Consider the following 17,266-nt stretch of genomic DNA (forward strand, 5'->3'; position numbering starts at 1 on the left):
TGTGGAAGGTTGCGAGGAGGCAGCCATGCTGAGTGCGGCTGAGGCTTACAAAAGAGGCCCCGTAGGCGCAGAGAATGCCCCTCCCGCTAGAAATGTGGACTAGTTTAGTTTCCTGGTTTATTTAACACCCACTTGTGTCCCACTCAACCGGCCTACGCCCTCACAGGGTGCTGCAGGAAGCCAGTCCTTAAAAGCAAACACTAAAAATAAATAGGCAAGGCTCTCCCCAGTCCGGGGTCCTGGGGTTAAAGTCCGGCGGTGGTCGTCGTCCAGGTCAATTCACCAGCAGCGAGTGCTCCTCCGAGGCGTCCCTGGAGGAGGGACAGTGTCTTGCCGGGAGGAAGGCAGCAGTTCCCTCAGGCACTTCCCCTCCCCCCGGGCCCCAAGCCCACCCAGACTCGAACCTGCCGCAGCAGCACAGGCCGCAAACCGAGCCGCTCCCGCGGCGGAACTTGCCCGAGGTGGGGCTGTCTTGACACTGCGCGATGTAGGCCTGGAGCTCGCTCTCGTCGGCGCCCGCGCCTGGGTGCTGCGGAGAGAAGCAGCGTGGCCAGCACGAAGGGGGCCCTTGAGATCTGCCCTCCCCTCCACCTCCTGGCCGTTCCTCACTGACGAGCATCTGCCTGCCTCGTCCTTGGTCCGTCCCTCCGAGGGAACGTCGCCACCCCAACTTTGTGCAGGAGCCACCCACCATTCCTTCCCCAACTTCTCTCCTGCAACCAGGCCTTTGCTCTGGCTAGTCCTTCGCCTGCTGCTCCCTCAGTTGGGCTCCCATCTCTTCAATCCAGAACTTTCCGAGATGACCAATTCTACGCTGTTCTCTCTGGAAGCCACTAGCCACACAGTTTTCTGGGCACTTTATGTGGATGGCGTGAGTGAGGAACTGAATTTGGAATTGTATTTCATTTTAATTAAAATCAAAACTGAAATAGTCCCATGTGGTTGGAGACTAGTATCAAAAAGCATGTTCTAGAAACTTTCCCTCCTTCATTCCTCTTGCCAGGCCATCGTCATACGTCACCCCTCCTTGCCCACTGGCTCTGCGCAGGCCCAGGCCGCACACCTTACCTTGTTTCCCAGGTGACTGATGCCCGGAACAGAGCTTGGTCCCCAACAGGCCCTCAGCCGTGTGGGGTACAAGAATCCCATCTGCCCGACACCCCCACACTTTGCTCTAACCCCTTTCTTTCCTTAACCCCCACAGCCTGCTGCACGACCATGGTTCCCAGACCCACACAGCCCCTGCCCAGGCCAGAGGGTTCAGGAGCAAGGCTTCTGACCCCACAGCCCTGGGCTGAGCCTGGCTTCACTACTTAGTGGCCGACCTTGGGTAAGTCACTGAGTCTCCACGGCCTGTTGTCCCTGTTGGTAAAAGCAGATGCAAGAACCCTCCCCGGCCGGAGCCCCACCTTGGAGAAATGGAGAGCGCGGCAGCTGTGCTCATGACATCGGTCCTGCCTGTGCCCTCTAACTCTGAGCCGCCTTCGCCTTTGGCTTTGCGGAGTCTCCCACCTTCTCTCCCTGCCCCGTCGAGTCCCCTGAGACATCAATGTGGTGGCCTCCACGGGGCACGAAGCCCAGGGTGGAGCTGTGTGTGATGTTCCTCCACGGGGAGGAAGGCTGGAAGGGCCACGAGGCTGACCTTGATGGTGTCATAGGCGCCGGTGATGAGCGCGATGAAGAGGCTCAGCACCATGTAGATGAAGAGGCTGATGAAGGAGTAGAGGTAGAGCTGGGAGAAGAGCCAGACGAGGCTGCTTCGGCCCTGTTGGGCCTGCATCGCTGCGAACGTCACGAACATGTCATCCCCGTTGATGAGTGAGAAGAGGCACTCCGACACCATGGACAGCGAGCGGAACTGTGGCCAGACAGGTCAGTGGGCTTGTGGGGACAGAGGTGGCTGTGGGCATGGCTGGGGACTGGGCGGGGGCACCGGGGCTTAGAGGGGACAGCAGAGTACCCGTAATTACAATGGGGCCACCTGGGGTTTGCTATGTAATAACAAGGTCATTGGGTCAAGGCCAGGGTTACTGGGGGTCAGAGGGACAGTGGACAGAATATCAGCAGTTACTATGTGGTCATTTGTGGGTCATCGTATCAATAAGGTCATAAGGTCAGTGCCAGGGTCAGTGGGCAGACCTGTGGTAAAGTCCTGGGGGTCACTCAGTGTGGCCAGGTCAGTGATAGATAAACCAGGGGTCTGAGAGCTTAGGCTGTAGGTTCAGGGGAAGGGAGCCAGGGCACCCTCACCTGTGGGTCAGGAGCACCCCTCACCAGCCCCGGCTAGCCCCTACCTTCACGTGGTAGGGCCCCAACACGATCCAGCCGCAGAAGCAATAGCCCAGGTAGATGACAGCCACACAGCAGCAGAAGCGCATGACACTGGGCAAGGCCACCCGCAGCGTGGCGATGAGGATCTGCAGTGGGCAGGCGGCTGATGTGAGCGTGGGGTGAAGCAGGCAGGGCCTGGCTGTGGGCATAGCTGGGGGAGCTGAGGAGGGGCAGCCTGAGGCTGAGGGTGCCCAGTGACTGGACTCGGTTGGATGCCTATGCAGGGGCAGGCTCATGTGGCCCCTGCCCAGGTTCCGGGACAGGTACATCTGGGGTGGGCAGGTATTGGGCTAAGAGACTCGTGACGGGTCATCTGCAGGGGCTGGAGATTGCCCCATGTGTACGAATTTGGGGGGTGGGAACTGGGGAGCTTGCGGCCACCACCCGGAGGGAGGGCCCTGCCTGCGCACACAGGCTCACATTGTACTTATGGAAGAAGGTCAGGTAGCGGATGACGCCGACCCAGACAAGCAGCGTGGAGGTGCCCAGCAGGATGCTGCAGACGTCGTAGCTGGCCAAGTTCTGGGGACAAGAACAGTGTCAACCCCATCTGGCTGGGGAGTGTGGCCCCGGGTGGGCCTCAGTGGGGGGCAGTATAGGGACCAGGGTCTGGAAGGGGCCGCCAGGGCAGGGCCCACCTTGGCTTCAATGCCAATCTTCATGATGGTACCGGAGATGGTGAGCACGTCACTGGTGACCAGCAGGATGTACCAGCCATTGACAAACTCCAGCCGCTCCCACAGGCTGATGGCCCGTCCCCGCTGCTGCCACATGAACCGCACAAACTCCTGCGGGAGGCAGGCAGAGTGAGGACCTGTCCAGGCACGGGAGCCTCACATACGGCCCCAGAACCCGGCAAGGCCACTTTGGGCACAGGTGACACTGCGGTGGCTCTCACGTTCTGCAGCAGGAAGCCTCGGAGCAGGGAGCGGGCACACAGCAGGAAGGAGAAGGAGCAGGTGAGGATCACAACCACATCAAACAGAAGCCGGAAGCTGTTGTCTCCTGTGGGGAGGGGGCCCTGGGTAGAGCTGGGGCAGCTTGGAGCCTTCAGAGGCCAGGGCTGGGGCTAGGCCGGGCCAAGGTGATCACAGGGCTGGTTTGGGCTGGTCAGCAGCTCATGGGTTACTCTGAGTCAGAAGCTCAGTCAGCGCCGGTCAGGGTCCCTGGCTGATGCTGGTCTGGGGTTTGGGGCCCCTGGGCAGCAATTGTCTGGAGTTTGAGGGCTCACCGTGCCCGAAGACGCTGGGGTGCTTACACTCCTGGATGTGGGTCTGGGTCTCCAGGCTGATGGGGATGCGCCCGCTGTACGCCCTGTTGTCAAACGTGATCTGCGGCAGGGCGTGGAGTAAGCCTTGGGGGCCTGCGCGCCCAGCCCCGCACGCGGGACGGTCCATTCGGCCCCATCTTCTCCTTCACCCCCACGCTGCCCTTGGCCAAGGGTCCCCAGCCCCAGGGCTCAGAAGTCCTGTGGCACCATCCTCCACCCCAGAGCACCAGGGGGTCCGTGCTCGCACCCTGAACATGGTGGGCTCACCAGGATGCTGAAGGTGTAGCAGTCTGGGATCTCATTGTTGATGAGGCTTTGAAGGTTGATGGTCTTCAGCTGGAAGTGGATGGTAACGTTGATCAGCCTAAGGGGAGGGTTCCGATGAGGGGAGGGGGCTCCACAGCTCCCTCAGGCCCTAGGGTGCCAACACCCCTGCCCCATGCTGACTCTGCCGCTAGCAGAGGGAAGCGCTCACTCAGCCTCCTCCGACCCTCCGCCCAGCCCTCGGGTGGCCCCTCCACCAGGCAGTACTTGTGGAATTTGAGCGTGAGGTTCTTGTAACTGCTGCTGCCGTCCAAGAGGGAGAGATCTTCACTGGGGGGCACAAGGGGTCTCTCGGGGGGGTCCACCTGGATGCAATCTGAAGACGGAGTCAGGGGAGGGGCGCAGGGTGGGGGAGGCACAGGCAGGTTTCCGGAGTCCCTGACAGAGCCCCGCTTGATCCACTTTGCACTTAACGTTTTTTGTAGTTCGTTCCCCCGTCTCTCTCCAGGGCAGGGCTCAGTCTGCTGTTCCCTGCACAGACCCCAGGGCCCGGAGCTCTGTCAGACCCACACGTTTAGTGACCTAATGACACTCCATCATAACCCCTCGCTCTTTCCGCAGCCAAGGGTTCTTCTACGCTAGCTGCGTGCATCAAACTGGTAATACTTAGGACGGCCCCATCTCCCCACATGTGAGGGTGGACCTGGGGTTTTAATCCCAGCATCTGGGGTTCCCCAACAGCGCATCCCTGCTGCACCCACTCACCAGTGACGACCGTTGGGTCGATGTCAAAGGAGTCGTTGGCCGGGTCCACGTGGCCACGGTGGTAGTACCGCTGGCAGAGGGCCAGGGCTGAGCCGTTGGCCCAGGGCCCACCCCCGCCCCGCACATAGGCGTAGTGGCCCAGCGACACTTCAGGGAGCATCAGGTACTGAAGGCAGGCAGAGAAGGGGGGAGGGTCTGTCAGCCCCGCCCACTCCCCCCCATGCCTGCCCCCACTGCACACACCTGGTCCACGGCGTAGAAGATGGCCTGGTAGAGCTGCTCCCGTGTGTAGGCTGCGAAGGTGTCATCCGCCCCATCAGAGTAGCCCAGTAGGAAGAGGTGGCGGAAGGCGATGGTGTTCTCCTCTCGGAATGTCACTGCCACCTGGTTGCTGAGCCCGAACAGGATGAGCTGGCAGGAGGGACAGGGGGTCAGCACTGCTGGGATGGGGACTCCCTCGATGGAAGAGTGGAAGAAGAGGGGAGAGAGGACCCACTCCAGGAAGGCACATGTCCCCATCATCCATGCCACCATCTGTTCCCAGTGCGTGGCACACGGTGGGCACCCATGTGTCTCGGGGCAGCGACTGACATTAAATGTTTACCAGACAGCGACTTCCATGCTAAACCCTGACCCACAGGGTGAGTCCTGCACTGCTGGGTCCCTTTATCTAGTCCCGCACCCAGAGTCACAGCTCCCTAGGGCAGGGGCAGCCTCTGAGTCATCTTGGGATCACTGGACCCCAGCACAGGGCCTGGTATGGGAGCAGGGTGACAACCTTTCCAGCCACTGGGTCAGTTCTCTTTGGGTGTCAATATGGCATCAGGCTGCCAGGGTTCAAGTGCCAGCAAATCCTAATGCTTGATTGCTGGGTCACTGTGAACTCCATGCGCCTCAGTGTCATTTGCAGAAAGGGGACCCTCGGTCACAGGCGCCTGCTTCATGGAGCTGGTGGAAGGATTAACCTCCCTGAGCCCCAGCGGCCTCATCTAAACAATGGAGGCAACAACGGCTGCCAGGACCTTGGGGGTCCCTCTGAGGTTCCGAGGGCCTGCTCGCAGACAGAGCTCGGAGGGTTTTCTGATTTGTTTCTGCCACTGCCACTGCCACTGGGCTGCTGGGGGTCAGGATGAGGCTCCAACTCCCAGACTCTCCCTCGAGGGAAACAGCAGCCACAGGCAGCACTGGCGGGGCCCCCGGCAGGCCTCACCTGCACGGTGACCACCAGGATCTTCACCACTTGCAGCATCAGCTTAAAGGGCTTGCGACCCTTGGCCCGAAATTTGTCACAGGGACTCATGAAGAAGTACTTGAGACGGCGGCGGAGGTCTTCCTCTTCCAGAGAGGTTGGGGGCGCTGGCGAAGCCCCCGCCTGGGTCCCATACCCAAGGCTGGGGGTCAGGAGGTGCTCAGTCTCTGTGGGAATGGGGGGGGTAGCACAGTGGCGATCGGGCCCAGAAAGGCCCACTGCCCAACAGGGGAGGCAGACCCCACGACCCAGCCAAGAATTCTGGGGGATCTGAGGAAGTGTGAAAGCCTGCGACAGCTGACGGGCGCGTGCGGCAGTGCAGATTCGGGTTCGGGACTCCACAGGGCCTGAGTTGGCTCCCGAGCCTGGCGCTCACTGGCTCGGGCAGGCCACCCAGCCTGTCTGAGACTCGGTTTCTCATTCGCAACATGGGGCAACAGCACCTCTCACAGGAAGCTGAGGATTTGGCACTTACAAAGCATTTATCAAGGGGCAGGGACATGGCAGGAGTGTGGGGACATTCCGTCACCGTTCCTGTTGTTGATGTGTGGACAGAGAATGAATGGCTTCTGCTGGCTTCTCACGGGGTGCTCGAGGCTCCCCAGGCCCGCCCAACTCCAGCTCCCAGGCGTGAACACGGAACTCAGTATTTTCTGGACAAACCCTTCCCACTCAGCATGGCCTGGCCTGTCCAGCTGATACTCTCACGGCCACAGGCCTGGAGAAGGGAATGCACTCGCTGAAGACTCACTTCGAGTTGGCTCATATTGGCAGCACCGCCCATATTGTTGTTTATGAGCTAATGTGGCCTCTGCATTAAGGCTGCCAGCTCCTGGAAGTCACACAGCCCTAGGACCAAACCCCAAACCGGCCACATCCTGCTTGGGGGACCCCAAGCTCCTTTCTAAATCTCAGTCTCCCCATCTGAAAAGCGGGAATTAAAAAAAAAGTCTTCCCCCTAAGGCCAAAACCCTGAACGCGCTTCCAGAATGAAGTGAGACAAAGCAGAGCAGTCTCAGTAATTCTCCAGTCAGCAGCGGTGATTTGGACCACGGCCTATTCCCTTCCATCTGACCAGCCTGAGAGGAGAGTTCTCGGTTTCAGCAACTGCTGGGGTCACAGCTGGTCACAGCAGCCCAAAACTGTCCCTGACACACACCCACCAGTGCCATCGAGTGCACCCAGCTTCTTTCCAGGGCCCGGCTGGCCCCCTGCCTGGCACCACCAGCAAGCCGATTCTGAGCCTGTTCTGCAAGGCAGGCCACCTCCTGACCCATCCCTTTGGAGCTTGGATGCTTCTGTGGTTGTTTACCAGAGAGCTGGGTGGAGACCAGAGGGTGGGCCTGCCTCCCCAGCTGGGATCGGAGCTAACCCACCCCAGACCCTACAGGGTGAGCCACCTTCCGTGTGTCTCTGACTAGCTCAAGAAGGGAAGACCCACACCAAGGGTGTTCCTGCAGGCTCCCCCATGGGACGTGGAGACTGAAAAGGGTGCACCCAACGCCTGAGTTCGGGAAAGCTGAGCTTCCGTGGGTTTGGAGATGTGAAATTGTGTTAGCCGCCTAGGCTCAAGGGAGGAATACCCCCAGTCCTCGGCGTGAGTCTGCAGAAGCTGAGCATTTACCTCCCAGATTGGGGAAGGGAGCCCTGGGACTCTCGTGCGGACTGGAGAAGCTCGTGCCCGCTCAGTTGCAGCAAAGCTGAGCAATCCCAACCCAGGCTCAGAATGGGAGCCTCGCCGCCCGGAGCCGGAGAAGCCGGCAGCCCGCCCGCCCGCAGAGTGTAGGAGCTGTGAGCACCGCTTGGGCGGAGGAAGGGCAGAGGGAGTCCCGCCGCTCCGAGGTCGGAGGAGCTGGTGCCCACCCGCCGCCCAGGCTCTGGGAGCCTTCTGACCACATCTCCCTCGCGGGAAAGCTGAGAGGCCAGCACCGGAGTTCGGGGAAGGGAAATTGGCTGCTGCGCCGCCCCACGTTGGGGCAGCCGGCCGCCCGCCACCCCGCCGCCCGCGTTCGGGGACCCGCAGGGACGCCGGCGACCTCACCCGAGTCGCGCCGACCCCCGGGGTCTGCCATTCCGGGCGGGGAGCGCCAGACGCCAGCGGGCGCGGCGGAGCAGCCCGGGCCACAGCGCCCGCCACTGTCACTGCGGCCGCGCTCCCTGGTGGAGCCGCTTCAAACCCTCGCGCATCAGCTGACTCGCACCCCCGGTCACGTGGCCAGGGCGCCCTCGGAGGCACGTGACCGGATCCGGTCCCGTCCCGGGCGCCAGGGCCACACCTGCCAGAGCTGCGAGCCTGCGCGCTTCCTCGGGCGATCGCGAGGCCCTAGCGCCGACGGGCGGCACGATGCTAGGGGACCTGCTGGCTCTGAGCGTGCCGACGTCGAACTAGCGCCCCGTCGCGCCCGCGTCCAGCGCCAACCTCTTGGCTTCCACGTCCGCGAGGTCCGGTGATGACCCTACATCCTTCTAAGGGCTGTTTCCCTCCATTCTCCCAGAAATTCCCTGGTTACTCGCAACCCTTTCCTCTGCAACTCATCTCATCTGACCTATCAGCAAATCCTGTTTCATTTCCTCATTGTATCTCAGATAGGACCACTCATTCCCACTTTTATGGCCTTCAGCCCAGAGTCCCCCGACCGTTCCTAGCCTGGCCCACTGCAGCGAGCTCCTCTTTGATTTTAGACTTCCACTCCTGACCCCTTCCATTACACTCTCCATCCAGCAGCCGGAAGCATCTTCAAAGAATAGTTTGCCCTGATCAGCGTGGCTCGGTTGGGTGGCATGGTTCCGCAAAGCGAAAGGTCTCAGGTTTGATTCCCCATCAGGGCACACACCTAGGTTGTGGGTTCGGTCCCCAGTTGGAGCACATACTAGAGGCATCCAATCTGTTTCTCTCTCACATTGATGTTTCTCTCCCTCTCTTCCCCTCCCTCTAAAAAAAATGCATACATGCACACAAGTTAAAAGGAAAACATAAAAAAGATTTCATATCAGTCCTTTGCCGGAACCTGCCAGTGACTTCCCATTTCTCTGGGATGACAGACTCCCCACTGCAATCTAGCAGAGCCCTCTGACCCTCCCCCAGCTCAGCTCTCTGGGGCCCAGGGCCTTCAAACCACCTCGCCCTGGAGCAAAGTGGTTGGGAACACAGGATCTGGGGGCTGGACAATTCACATTTAAATCTAGGCGCTGCCCATTGCCATTTTTCTTCCAGAGTCCCTTAAACTCCATGTGCCCCAGGGTCATCTTTTGCAAAAAGGGGATCCTCAACCATGGTTGCCTGCTTCACAGAGCTGTTGCAAGAATTAAGTGAGAAAATGCAGTGGGGAGTGGGGTGGGCGGTAGAGGAGGGCAAAGGGGGGAAAATTGGGACAACTGTAATAGAATAACAATTAAAAAATAAAATAAACATTTTTCATGGCTTAAAAAAATAAGAAAAAAGGAAAGAAAATGCAAAAGCATAGCACAAAGCCTGGGCCAACAGTGCTGACGATTAAATTAGCAGTTACTGGGATGACAGTCCTTCCTCCTCCAATAAACTGTCCCTCACTGAAATCAGAAGTCTTGTATACTTCTGCTAGAATGTACCATACCCTGTAACTACTTTTCAGACGTCCCCGAGTTTTGTATCTGTGAGCTCTCAACAGATGTTTGTTGAATGCCTAAAGGAGCAACCTCCTTTGTCCAGTGGGGATACCTGTAATGTGGACTTTGAGGGGCAAGGGGTGAGTTAGGGGAGCAGAGGGGCAGGACAGCCCATGTGGCTTCACATCAGCTTCCATTCTCAACCCACTGAGTTTGACACACCACAGATGCCATCGTTCAGACAAACCGAAGGGGAGGGACGCTGCTCAGACCACCTGCAAGGTTAAGTCTGCTCCTGACCAAGCTGACCAGGCCTGGGATGGGGGGCAGAGTGGTGACTGACTGCTGGTATCGGGGAAGCCGGGAAGCCTGGAGGATGTCAGGGGAAGCCAGAGCACTGGGGTTCTGAGTGTATGGCTGGCTCAGGCCACACCTTCCCATTCCGCAAGGAGCGGTGCATTAGGGGAGACGGAGAAACAGGAGAACCATGAGACAGAGCCAGAAGGCAGTGGGAGGGTTTTACTAACGGTGCAACACACAACGTCCCCAGGCCTCCGTGCACAGGGGTGTCCCCTTCAGCCATCGGGCCCCAGCAGCGCCCCTTGTTCCTGCACCCACTCGGGACTCTCACAGGCAGGGAGGGCCGGACTCTCACGGGTGGGAGAGCTGGGGTCAGGGTTGGGGGCCGGGCTGGGCATAGGATCTAGGTCTGAGCTGTGACCAGATCCGTGGTCAGGGCTGGCCACAAGGTCAGGATTGGCATCGTGACCAGGCTTAGGGTCAGAATACTTGACAGGATCAGGGCTAGGGACAGATCCAGAGCCAGGGCCAGGTTTGGGGCTGGGATTGGAGAGGGTGCTCAGCACAGAGCCAGGGTCAGGGCCCAGGCCAGAGCCAAGCACAGAGACAGCATCAGGACCTAGGAGGGAGACCTGCCCAGGCCGCAACATTGAAGCAGGACTGAGGCCCAGACCAGCAGCAGCGGCTGTAGCGGCTGCAGCAGCGGCAGCTGCGCCCTCATGCACCCGTTTGTGCTTGGTGAGGCTGGAGGCTTGGCCGAAGGCCTTGCCACAGAGCTGGCAGCGGTAGGGGCGCTCTCCGGAATGCACGTGCAGGTGCTGCAGCAGCGCGGAGCTCTGCCCAAAGGCCTTGGAGCAGTGGGGACAGGCGTAGGGCCGCTCGCCCGTGTGGATGCGCAGGTGATGCTGCAAGTTGGAGCTCTGGCCAAAGGCCTTCCCGCAGTGGGGACAGCGGTAGGGGCGCTCGGCCGTGTGCGTGCGCTGGTGCTGCAGCAGCGCGGAGCTCTGCCCGAAGGCCTTGCCGCACTGCGGGCACGGGTAGGGCCGCTCGCCCGTGTGCGTGCGTAGGTGCTTCAGCAGCGCCGAGCCCTGCCCGAAGCCCTTGGCGCACACCGGACACTTGTGCGGCCGCGGGCCGCCGTGCGTGCGCAGGTGCTGCGCCAGCAGGGAGCCGTGCCCGAAGGCCTTGCCACACACCGGGCAGTGGTGGGGCTTCTCGCCACTGTGGCTGCTGCGGTGCTTCAGCAGCGTGGAGCGCCAGCCAAAGGCCTTGCCACACGCAGCGCACTGGTAGGGTCGCGCGCCTGTGTGGATGCCCCGGTGCTGGGCCAGCGTGGCGCCGTGGCTGAACGACTTGCCGCAGTCGGGGCAGCGGTAGGGCTTCTCGCCACTGTGAGTGCGGCGGTGCTGGCTCAGCCCGGAACTGCGACGGAAGGCTCGCCCGCAGTCGGGGCAGGAGAAGGGGCGGGGAGGACTGGCAGGTGCAGGGAGCACCGCCTGGCTGGTGGCCAGGCCTTCCGGGGTGGCAGTGAGGCTGGAAGAGAGGGGGTCCAGGTCTGGGGTTTCTGGGGGGCTGAGGGTGTCGCTGTTAGGGTCGAGAACCAGGGGGACGGGGCCGATGACGTCTGGATCGAGATCAAAACTCGAAGACATGGGGTCAAGGTCTTGGGGATCCATGGCATGGGTCCCCAAGATGGAGCGCGGAGCCTCTGCATTGGGGTCCAGGTCGTCAGAGATGGGCTCCAGATCTTCATAGCTGGGGTCCACAACTGCGGAGACAGCGTTGAGGTCTTCCAGGTCAGGCTCTGGGTCTTCGGAAACTGGGTCTAGCTCTTCGGGTTTGGGGTCCGGGTCTTCTGAGTCTGAGTCTAGTTCTTCATAAGCGGGTCTCCGGCCTTTGTGGCCTGGGTTCCTGACCAGGACTGAGCGCCGCATCCCAGGTGTGGAAGTGCCGGCCGCTTCTGGGGCAGGATCTGCGGGGTGAGGACAGGGTGGGCAGAGGTAGGTTCTGGGGAGCAGGGGTCTCCTTTGGAGCCTGGGCAGGGATGAGCCAGGTGGCTGAGCTGTGCCCCAACACCCACTCCTGAAAAAGCACATGGGCCCTTCTCTGGTCTCAGACCACAGGGAGACCTGTCACTTGCTCAGGCCAGGGCAGCGAGAAGAGACACCCTGCTGGGACCTGGGGCGGGGGCCCTCCCTTCTTCGCCCCACACCTGGATGGAAGTCATGGGGTCTGGCACTAGAGGTGTCCAGTGCCCAACTCCAGGGCTCTGCCCCTCTCTCCATCCTGGACTCCTCCTCTCGTGGGAAGCCTGGGTCCTGTGGAGAGAGAGTCCTCCGTTCCCACCCGTCATGGGGGAGGGGATGGGTGTCGGGTTCCTGTGCTTGCCTCTAAGTGCATGGCCTGAGTTCCTGCCCCCAGTCAGGGTAGGGTACTTGGGAGTTCCTGGTAGGGAGGGGGCTCTCTGGCTTGACTCCTGGAGAGAAAGCGCTCTGAACTTAGAAGCCTGTCTCTGGGGGTTGAGGTGGGGGACGAATCACATCCGGGAATGCTCTTGGGTCCCTGGCTTGCCTCCTGGGAAAGAGACCACCTGAATGCCAGGCCTCACAGTTCCAGGGTGGGAGTAACTGTCGGTGAACACCTGTGTTCCAGAATGTCAGTTCCAAATGTTAGAGTGGGAGGCAGGGAATAGTAGTGGGAGCGGGGGCAGGGACACCCGCAGTCCCCACGGTCAGGATGTAATCAGTATACCTGTTGCCCAATTGGAGAGAAGATCCTGAATTCTAACCCCTAGCTGGGGGCTGGGCAGAAATAAAACCCGGGGCCCCTCTTGGGTGTCTGGGGGACCCCTGAGCCAACTCTTAGAAAGGGGGGATTTCTGAGTGACTGGCCCTCTGCCCAGGGTATGGGGAAGTGCATCAGGAGGAAAGACCCTGAATTCCAGGCTGCAGGTTGAGGAGGTGGGGAGCTCAGGATTACCTGATGAGAGGTGATGCCTTAAGCTATCCACCCCTTGGCTGGGCATTTTGGGGAAACAAATAAACCCATTCCTGGGGACAGGGGACTCTCCTGGGGAGGAAGACATCCTGAGCCAGAACCCATAGCTGGGGGTGGGTAAGCAAATGGAGGAGCTAAGTTCCTAGATCACCTCCTCTACCCAGAGCCCCAGGTTGGAGGGTGGGGGAACAATGCCTAGGTCCCCTCCTGGGTTCCTAGGTCCCCTCCTGGGGTTGGGGCTTCCAGAACTCCAGACGCCCCAGCCTGGAGAGTGAGAGGAACAATAACTGAGGTACTGGCATAAAGAGGGAAACCCTGGATCCCCCTCTTGAGAAAGAGCCTCCAGAACTCCCAACCCCAGGCTCAGGGTGGGGAGAACAATGCCCGGGGCCCCTCTGGGCTCCTGGGGAGGAGGTCTGGGTCGACTATAGAGGAGGGTGCGTCCTGAACTCCTGACCCCACAGCTAGGGGGTGCCCCCATCCTTCCCCATATAAGGAGCCCCGCTCGGGCCGAGCCCTCCCCGGGGCCCCAGCAGCAGACTGGGCGCGCTAGGCCCGCGGGACGTCCGGCCCCTCGCATCGCGCCGCAACCCGGTTCTCCCGGGTCGGGGCAGGAGGCGCGCGCGGTGGGGGGCGCGCGGAGGTCGCCGTGGGCCGCGCCCTGCACCGGGGTTCCCCGCCCACCCCCACCCGGGTCCTTGTCCGCCGACCCGCTCGCGGGGACACTCACCCGGCGCCCCTCGCCCCTGCCCGGCCCGCCGCACCCGCTGGCGCCCCAGGGGCCCGCAGCTAGGCCCCCGCCCGCCAGCCCCGCCGGCGGCCCCCTCGGCCCAGCGGCCCCGCCAAGCGCTCCCGGGGAGCGAGAGGGGCCGGCCGAGGGCCGCAGCGGGAGCTGCTGGGACTTGTAGTTCGCCCGCGCCCGCCGCGGCCTTCGCCATCGCCGCCCCCGCCCCCCGAGCCAGCCTTTGTCCCGACCCGGCGGCCCCGACAGCGCGGCCGCGCTCTCGTCTGCGCCGCGCCCCGCCTGCGCGGCCCTGGGCCGGCCGTCTCGTCTGCCTGTCTCCCTCTCTGTCCCTCTCTCTGCGCCTGCCTGCTTCTGCCCCTGAATCCGTCTCTCTCTGCCTGTGTCTCCATCTCGATTCCTCTCTGTGTCTCTGTTACCATCCTTTTGCCTTGTAGCCGTCTCTTTCTCTGCCTCTGCCTCTCTCTCTCAGTTGCCGCCCCCTGCCCTCCAGAGCCTCTGGCTCTGTCTTTGTTGAAGGCGCACGGAGCACCGGTCTTTCCCTGACTGGCAGCGCTCACCAGCACGGTCAGGGCCCTGCAGTTCACAAGCGTCCTTCTCTTTGCTCGGCCCCGCGCATCCCTTTACAAGTCCCCAAAGAAGAGGTGGGGGTTCGGTCCCTCAGTGGTTCCCTCTTCCTACCCAGTTGAGGGCCACTCGCTGCTGTCCCCCGAGCCTGACGCTGCCCGGAGTGAGGATCTCTGGGAGAAGCCTGGCGGAGTCTGGGCACAGGGCACCTCGCAGGAGACAGAGATCCTGCGGGAGGGAGTGAAAAACGGCCCTCGGCTGGCAGCCGGGCCAGGATGCTCTTCACGGAACAGAAACAACAGTCACAGAACATCAACAACGATCGTACAAGGCCGCTCTGGGACCACGTGTGCCCCAAGCCCGAGACAAGGACACTGCAACCACAGAAACCCCCTCCCCCCTCCTGACTGAAGTGACCGCTGCTTCCTTCCAGCGACAGCCCCACTCGGAGAAGAACAGCACCAGCTGGAAAGGCCTCTACTCCACAGTGCCCAGCGCACGCCCCAGCCCGTAAGACGCCCTCCGGCCCCCGGCTCTCGTACAGAACTGCCGGTGCTGTGTGGTCTTCCCGGCTGGTGTGTCTCTAATGGTCTTTGCCTGGTGAATTCCGACACCACCTACCCTTGAATTTAGCCGTGAGCAAATCAGGCCTCTAGGAGCTGTCTCCCTTCCTGAAACTCCTAGATCTGTGCTGAACTTGTGGCCCGAGACCTACTTTCCACGTCTTTGAGAAAAGCCTGCAGCGGACCTGCGAGCCCCCGAGACTGCAGTTGGGTGGTGCTGCTGGTTCTCCATCCTGCCAGCTCCCGATGACCCTGCTGCAAATAACCCTGATAAGGACGCCGCTGTTTCCATTGCTCAGGGTCTCTGTCAGTGCCTTGCTTTCCCTTCGTGGGCCCCCCACGACTGCAGATGGATGCACATCTAACACAGCCCCCCAGTACCGTGCCACCTACACTTATCAGAGAGCCCTGTTCCCTGGCCACAATAATGGGGGGGCATGACTTTGGAGGGTCTAATTTTTCTTCTGGGATCATGAGCTCTCTAAGAGCCCTATTCTGCCTGTGACCATACTCCTTAGCTGTCTGCAGGGAGAGGCTGCAGACCAAAGTCAATTGGCCTCAGGATGTGAAGGTGGGACTTGGACGTTTTGGCTACATCGGCTGAGCTCTTGGCTATAGCCACACTGAAGCCAGAAGCCCCCATTCTTTCCAATATTATGCGCCAACAAATTTCCTGGGTATTCGAGCTACTTTTACTGGGTGTCTGTCCCGTGCACCCATGGCAGTCGTGACGACTTTCGAAATGAGTACCTGGGAAGGGAGTGTGTTAAAGGAAATGACTGAAAAGGTGAGACTGGCTGAGCAGAGTGAGGTGCAGGGCTAGGGACACCGCATGCACACACCCACTGGGAAGCGAATGGGGCTCCCAGGGTCTGTGCCGTGCGCCAGCTGCCCGGGACGCCTGCAGAGGAGTCCTCCTCGGGACACTGGACATCTCTGTTGCATGGAAGGTACAGAGCTGATTGAATTGTTGCCTGTGTTATCTTGGGACTCTAACCATGTCTCTCCTGAGACTGTGGCTTGTGGGACTTTGGAAAAAAAGTATCAGGATGTTGTAATGTACGCAGAGATTAGCATCTAGGCAGTTTTGTGAGATTGCCAGAGCAGAATTCTCTGCCCCAGGCTGAAAGAGGAAGTTAGTAATCAGATAGGAGATGAAATTGGGAGTATCAGAGAAGTTGGCGTCCCTGATGCCCCAGGCTGCCCCAGGCTGCTCTCGGAGGACACCAGGACACCGACTGCTCCCTGCCTGTAAAGGAAACAGTCACCCTCACAGGGAAGAGCCTATTGGCTGTCTTTCCACCTTCCAGACTGTGTGACCTGGGGCAAGGCATTTTAGGGGATGGGCTGACACAGGTCTGTTGCTGGAGACAGAATCCACCAGGCTGGGCTCCAGACTCAAAGAGCCTCATGTGGCCTGGAATGCCCATCACAGCAGCCTGTCCCTCTGGGTACAGTGCATGTAACTCCAACAGACGAGTGTCCCTTAAATTCCAATAACAGTCGGCGCAGGGAGATGCACCTCTTTCCTTTGGGGCTTCAATTCTAAGGATTCGGGGTGCCAGTCTCATTTTCTCTGCCACCCTTGGAGGATTGTTAGATTGTGAGGAGGAGCCCCGATGTGGAACCAGCATGCCTGGCGTTAGACCTAACTGCAGGCTTTGTGGGTTCTAAGTCAGTAAAATCTCCCTCTTGAGCAAGTTGGGTTTCTGTCACTTGCAAACAAAATGACTATGATATCAACAAAATTTAGGCAGCACTTACTGAGCTGCAGCCGCGCCAGGCCCCGGCCTGAGCAGGTTCGTGCTCACTGCTCAGAGCCTGAAGGGCTGTGGCCGCCCGTTTCGCTGAGGTGGGGGGGGGCCGGAGGGCCAGCACAGGGTCACTTGTTCACGGGCGGGGGTACGGGTAAGTGGCAGGTCTGGCTTCTGCTGCTGGGAGATCCTTACCTCGCCAAACTTGTTTTCCTTTACCAGTCAATCCTATTCATATTATTTCATAAGCCTTTTGGGGTTTTGTATTTCACAGAAAATGCCTTTTTTAGAAGGGGAGTGGGACATAGGAAGGATGGACATAACATCCAGAATTGTGAGGCTGTGTGTTTCCGTACTGGTTAAATAGTTCCAGGAAGGCTTCTCTCCTCCCTGGCAACCATCCTGGGGCTGGGCAGGTTCACCATTAGAAAATGCTTCAAGTTTTGCTGAACTCTGCCTTCTTGTAACTCCCACCTGTTGTTTCTCACCTGGTGTCTGGGTTGCTTTACACCACGCCTAGAACCTGGCAGGAGCACAAATATTCCTGCAACTGGAGCTACACGGAACTGAATACCAAAGCCAGCTTTCTGAGCTTCCTGGCAGGCAAGGCAAAAAGGAAAAGCCTTTTGATGGAGTAATATGGTCAATAAGTAGACCAGCTTCATCAGGTTTTGTCCTGGGAATCCTTGTAGGATGGTGTTGTTGCAGGGGTTCCCCACCAGGGCAACCCCCCTCCCTGGGTGCATGTAGCGATTGTCTGGAGATACTTTTGGTTGTCACAGCAGGGTGGGGCAGAGTAAGTGTGTTAGTGGCCTGCAATGGTTGAAGGTCAGGGATGAGGCTAAACGTCCTGCAAAGCACAACACGGTCTCCAACAAC

The 17,266-nt window shown here is 60.1% G+C and overlaps 2 protein-coding genes across 5 annotated transcripts; both read right to left on the reverse strand.

Annotated features, from left to right (window-relative positions):
• Positions 1-103: 103 nt before the first annotated feature.
• MCOLN1 (mucolipin TRP cation channel 1) lies at positions 104-8,099 on the reverse strand. Of its 2 annotated transcripts, XM_053912257.2 has the most exons (14): positions 7,921-8,098; positions 5,841-6,046; positions 4,874-5,041; positions 4,631-4,796; positions 4,133-4,241; positions 3,869-3,965; positions 3,563-3,662; positions 3,230-3,336; positions 2,970-3,119; positions 2,752-2,853; positions 2,295-2,417; positions 1,643-1,858; positions 405-529; positions 104-311 (listed from the first exon to the last, which is right to left on the reverse strand). In XM_053912257.2, the coding sequence occupies exons 1-14, from the start codon at positions 7,949-7,951 to the stop codon at positions 275-277; spliced, it is 1,737 nt and encodes a 578-aa protein (XP_053768232.1). In that variant the 5' UTR covers positions 7,952-8,098; the 3' UTR covers positions 104-274. The 2 variants fall into 2 exon arrangements, with proteins under 2 accessions (XP_053768232.1, XP_071075576.1); XM_071219475.1 differs by lacking the exon at positions 2,295-2,417 and having other exon boundaries at positions 7,921-8,099.
• Positions 8,100-9,963: 1,864 nt separating this feature from the next.
• ZNF358 (zinc finger protein 358) lies at positions 9,964-13,694 on the reverse strand. Of its 3 annotated transcripts, XM_053912256.2 has the most exons (3): positions 13,492-13,693; positions 11,977-12,082; positions 9,964-11,736 (listed from the first exon to the last, which is right to left on the reverse strand). In XM_053912256.2, exons 2-3 carry the CDS (start codon positions 12,047-12,049, stop codon positions 10,040-10,042), a joined length of 1,770 nt encoding a protein of 589 aa, XP_053768231.1. In that variant the 5' UTR covers positions 12,050-12,082; positions 13,492-13,693; the 3' UTR covers positions 9,964-10,039. The 3 variants fall into 3 exon arrangements, with proteins under 3 accessions (XP_053768231.1, XP_053768229.2, XP_053768230.1); XM_053912254.2 differs by lacking the exon at positions 11,977-12,082 and having other exon boundaries at positions 13,492-13,694; XM_053912255.1 differs by having other exon boundaries at positions 9,964-12,082; positions 13,492-13,528.
• Between the last annotated feature and the right edge of the window lie 3,572 nt (positions 13,695-17,266).

Source organism: Desmodus rotundus, chromosome 10 (genome assembly GCF_022682495.2).
Source record: "Desmodus rotundus isolate HL8 chromosome 10, HLdesRot8A.1, whole genome shotgun sequence".
NCBI lineage: Eukaryota > Metazoa > Chordata > Mammalia > Chiroptera > Phyllostomidae > Desmodus > Desmodus rotundus.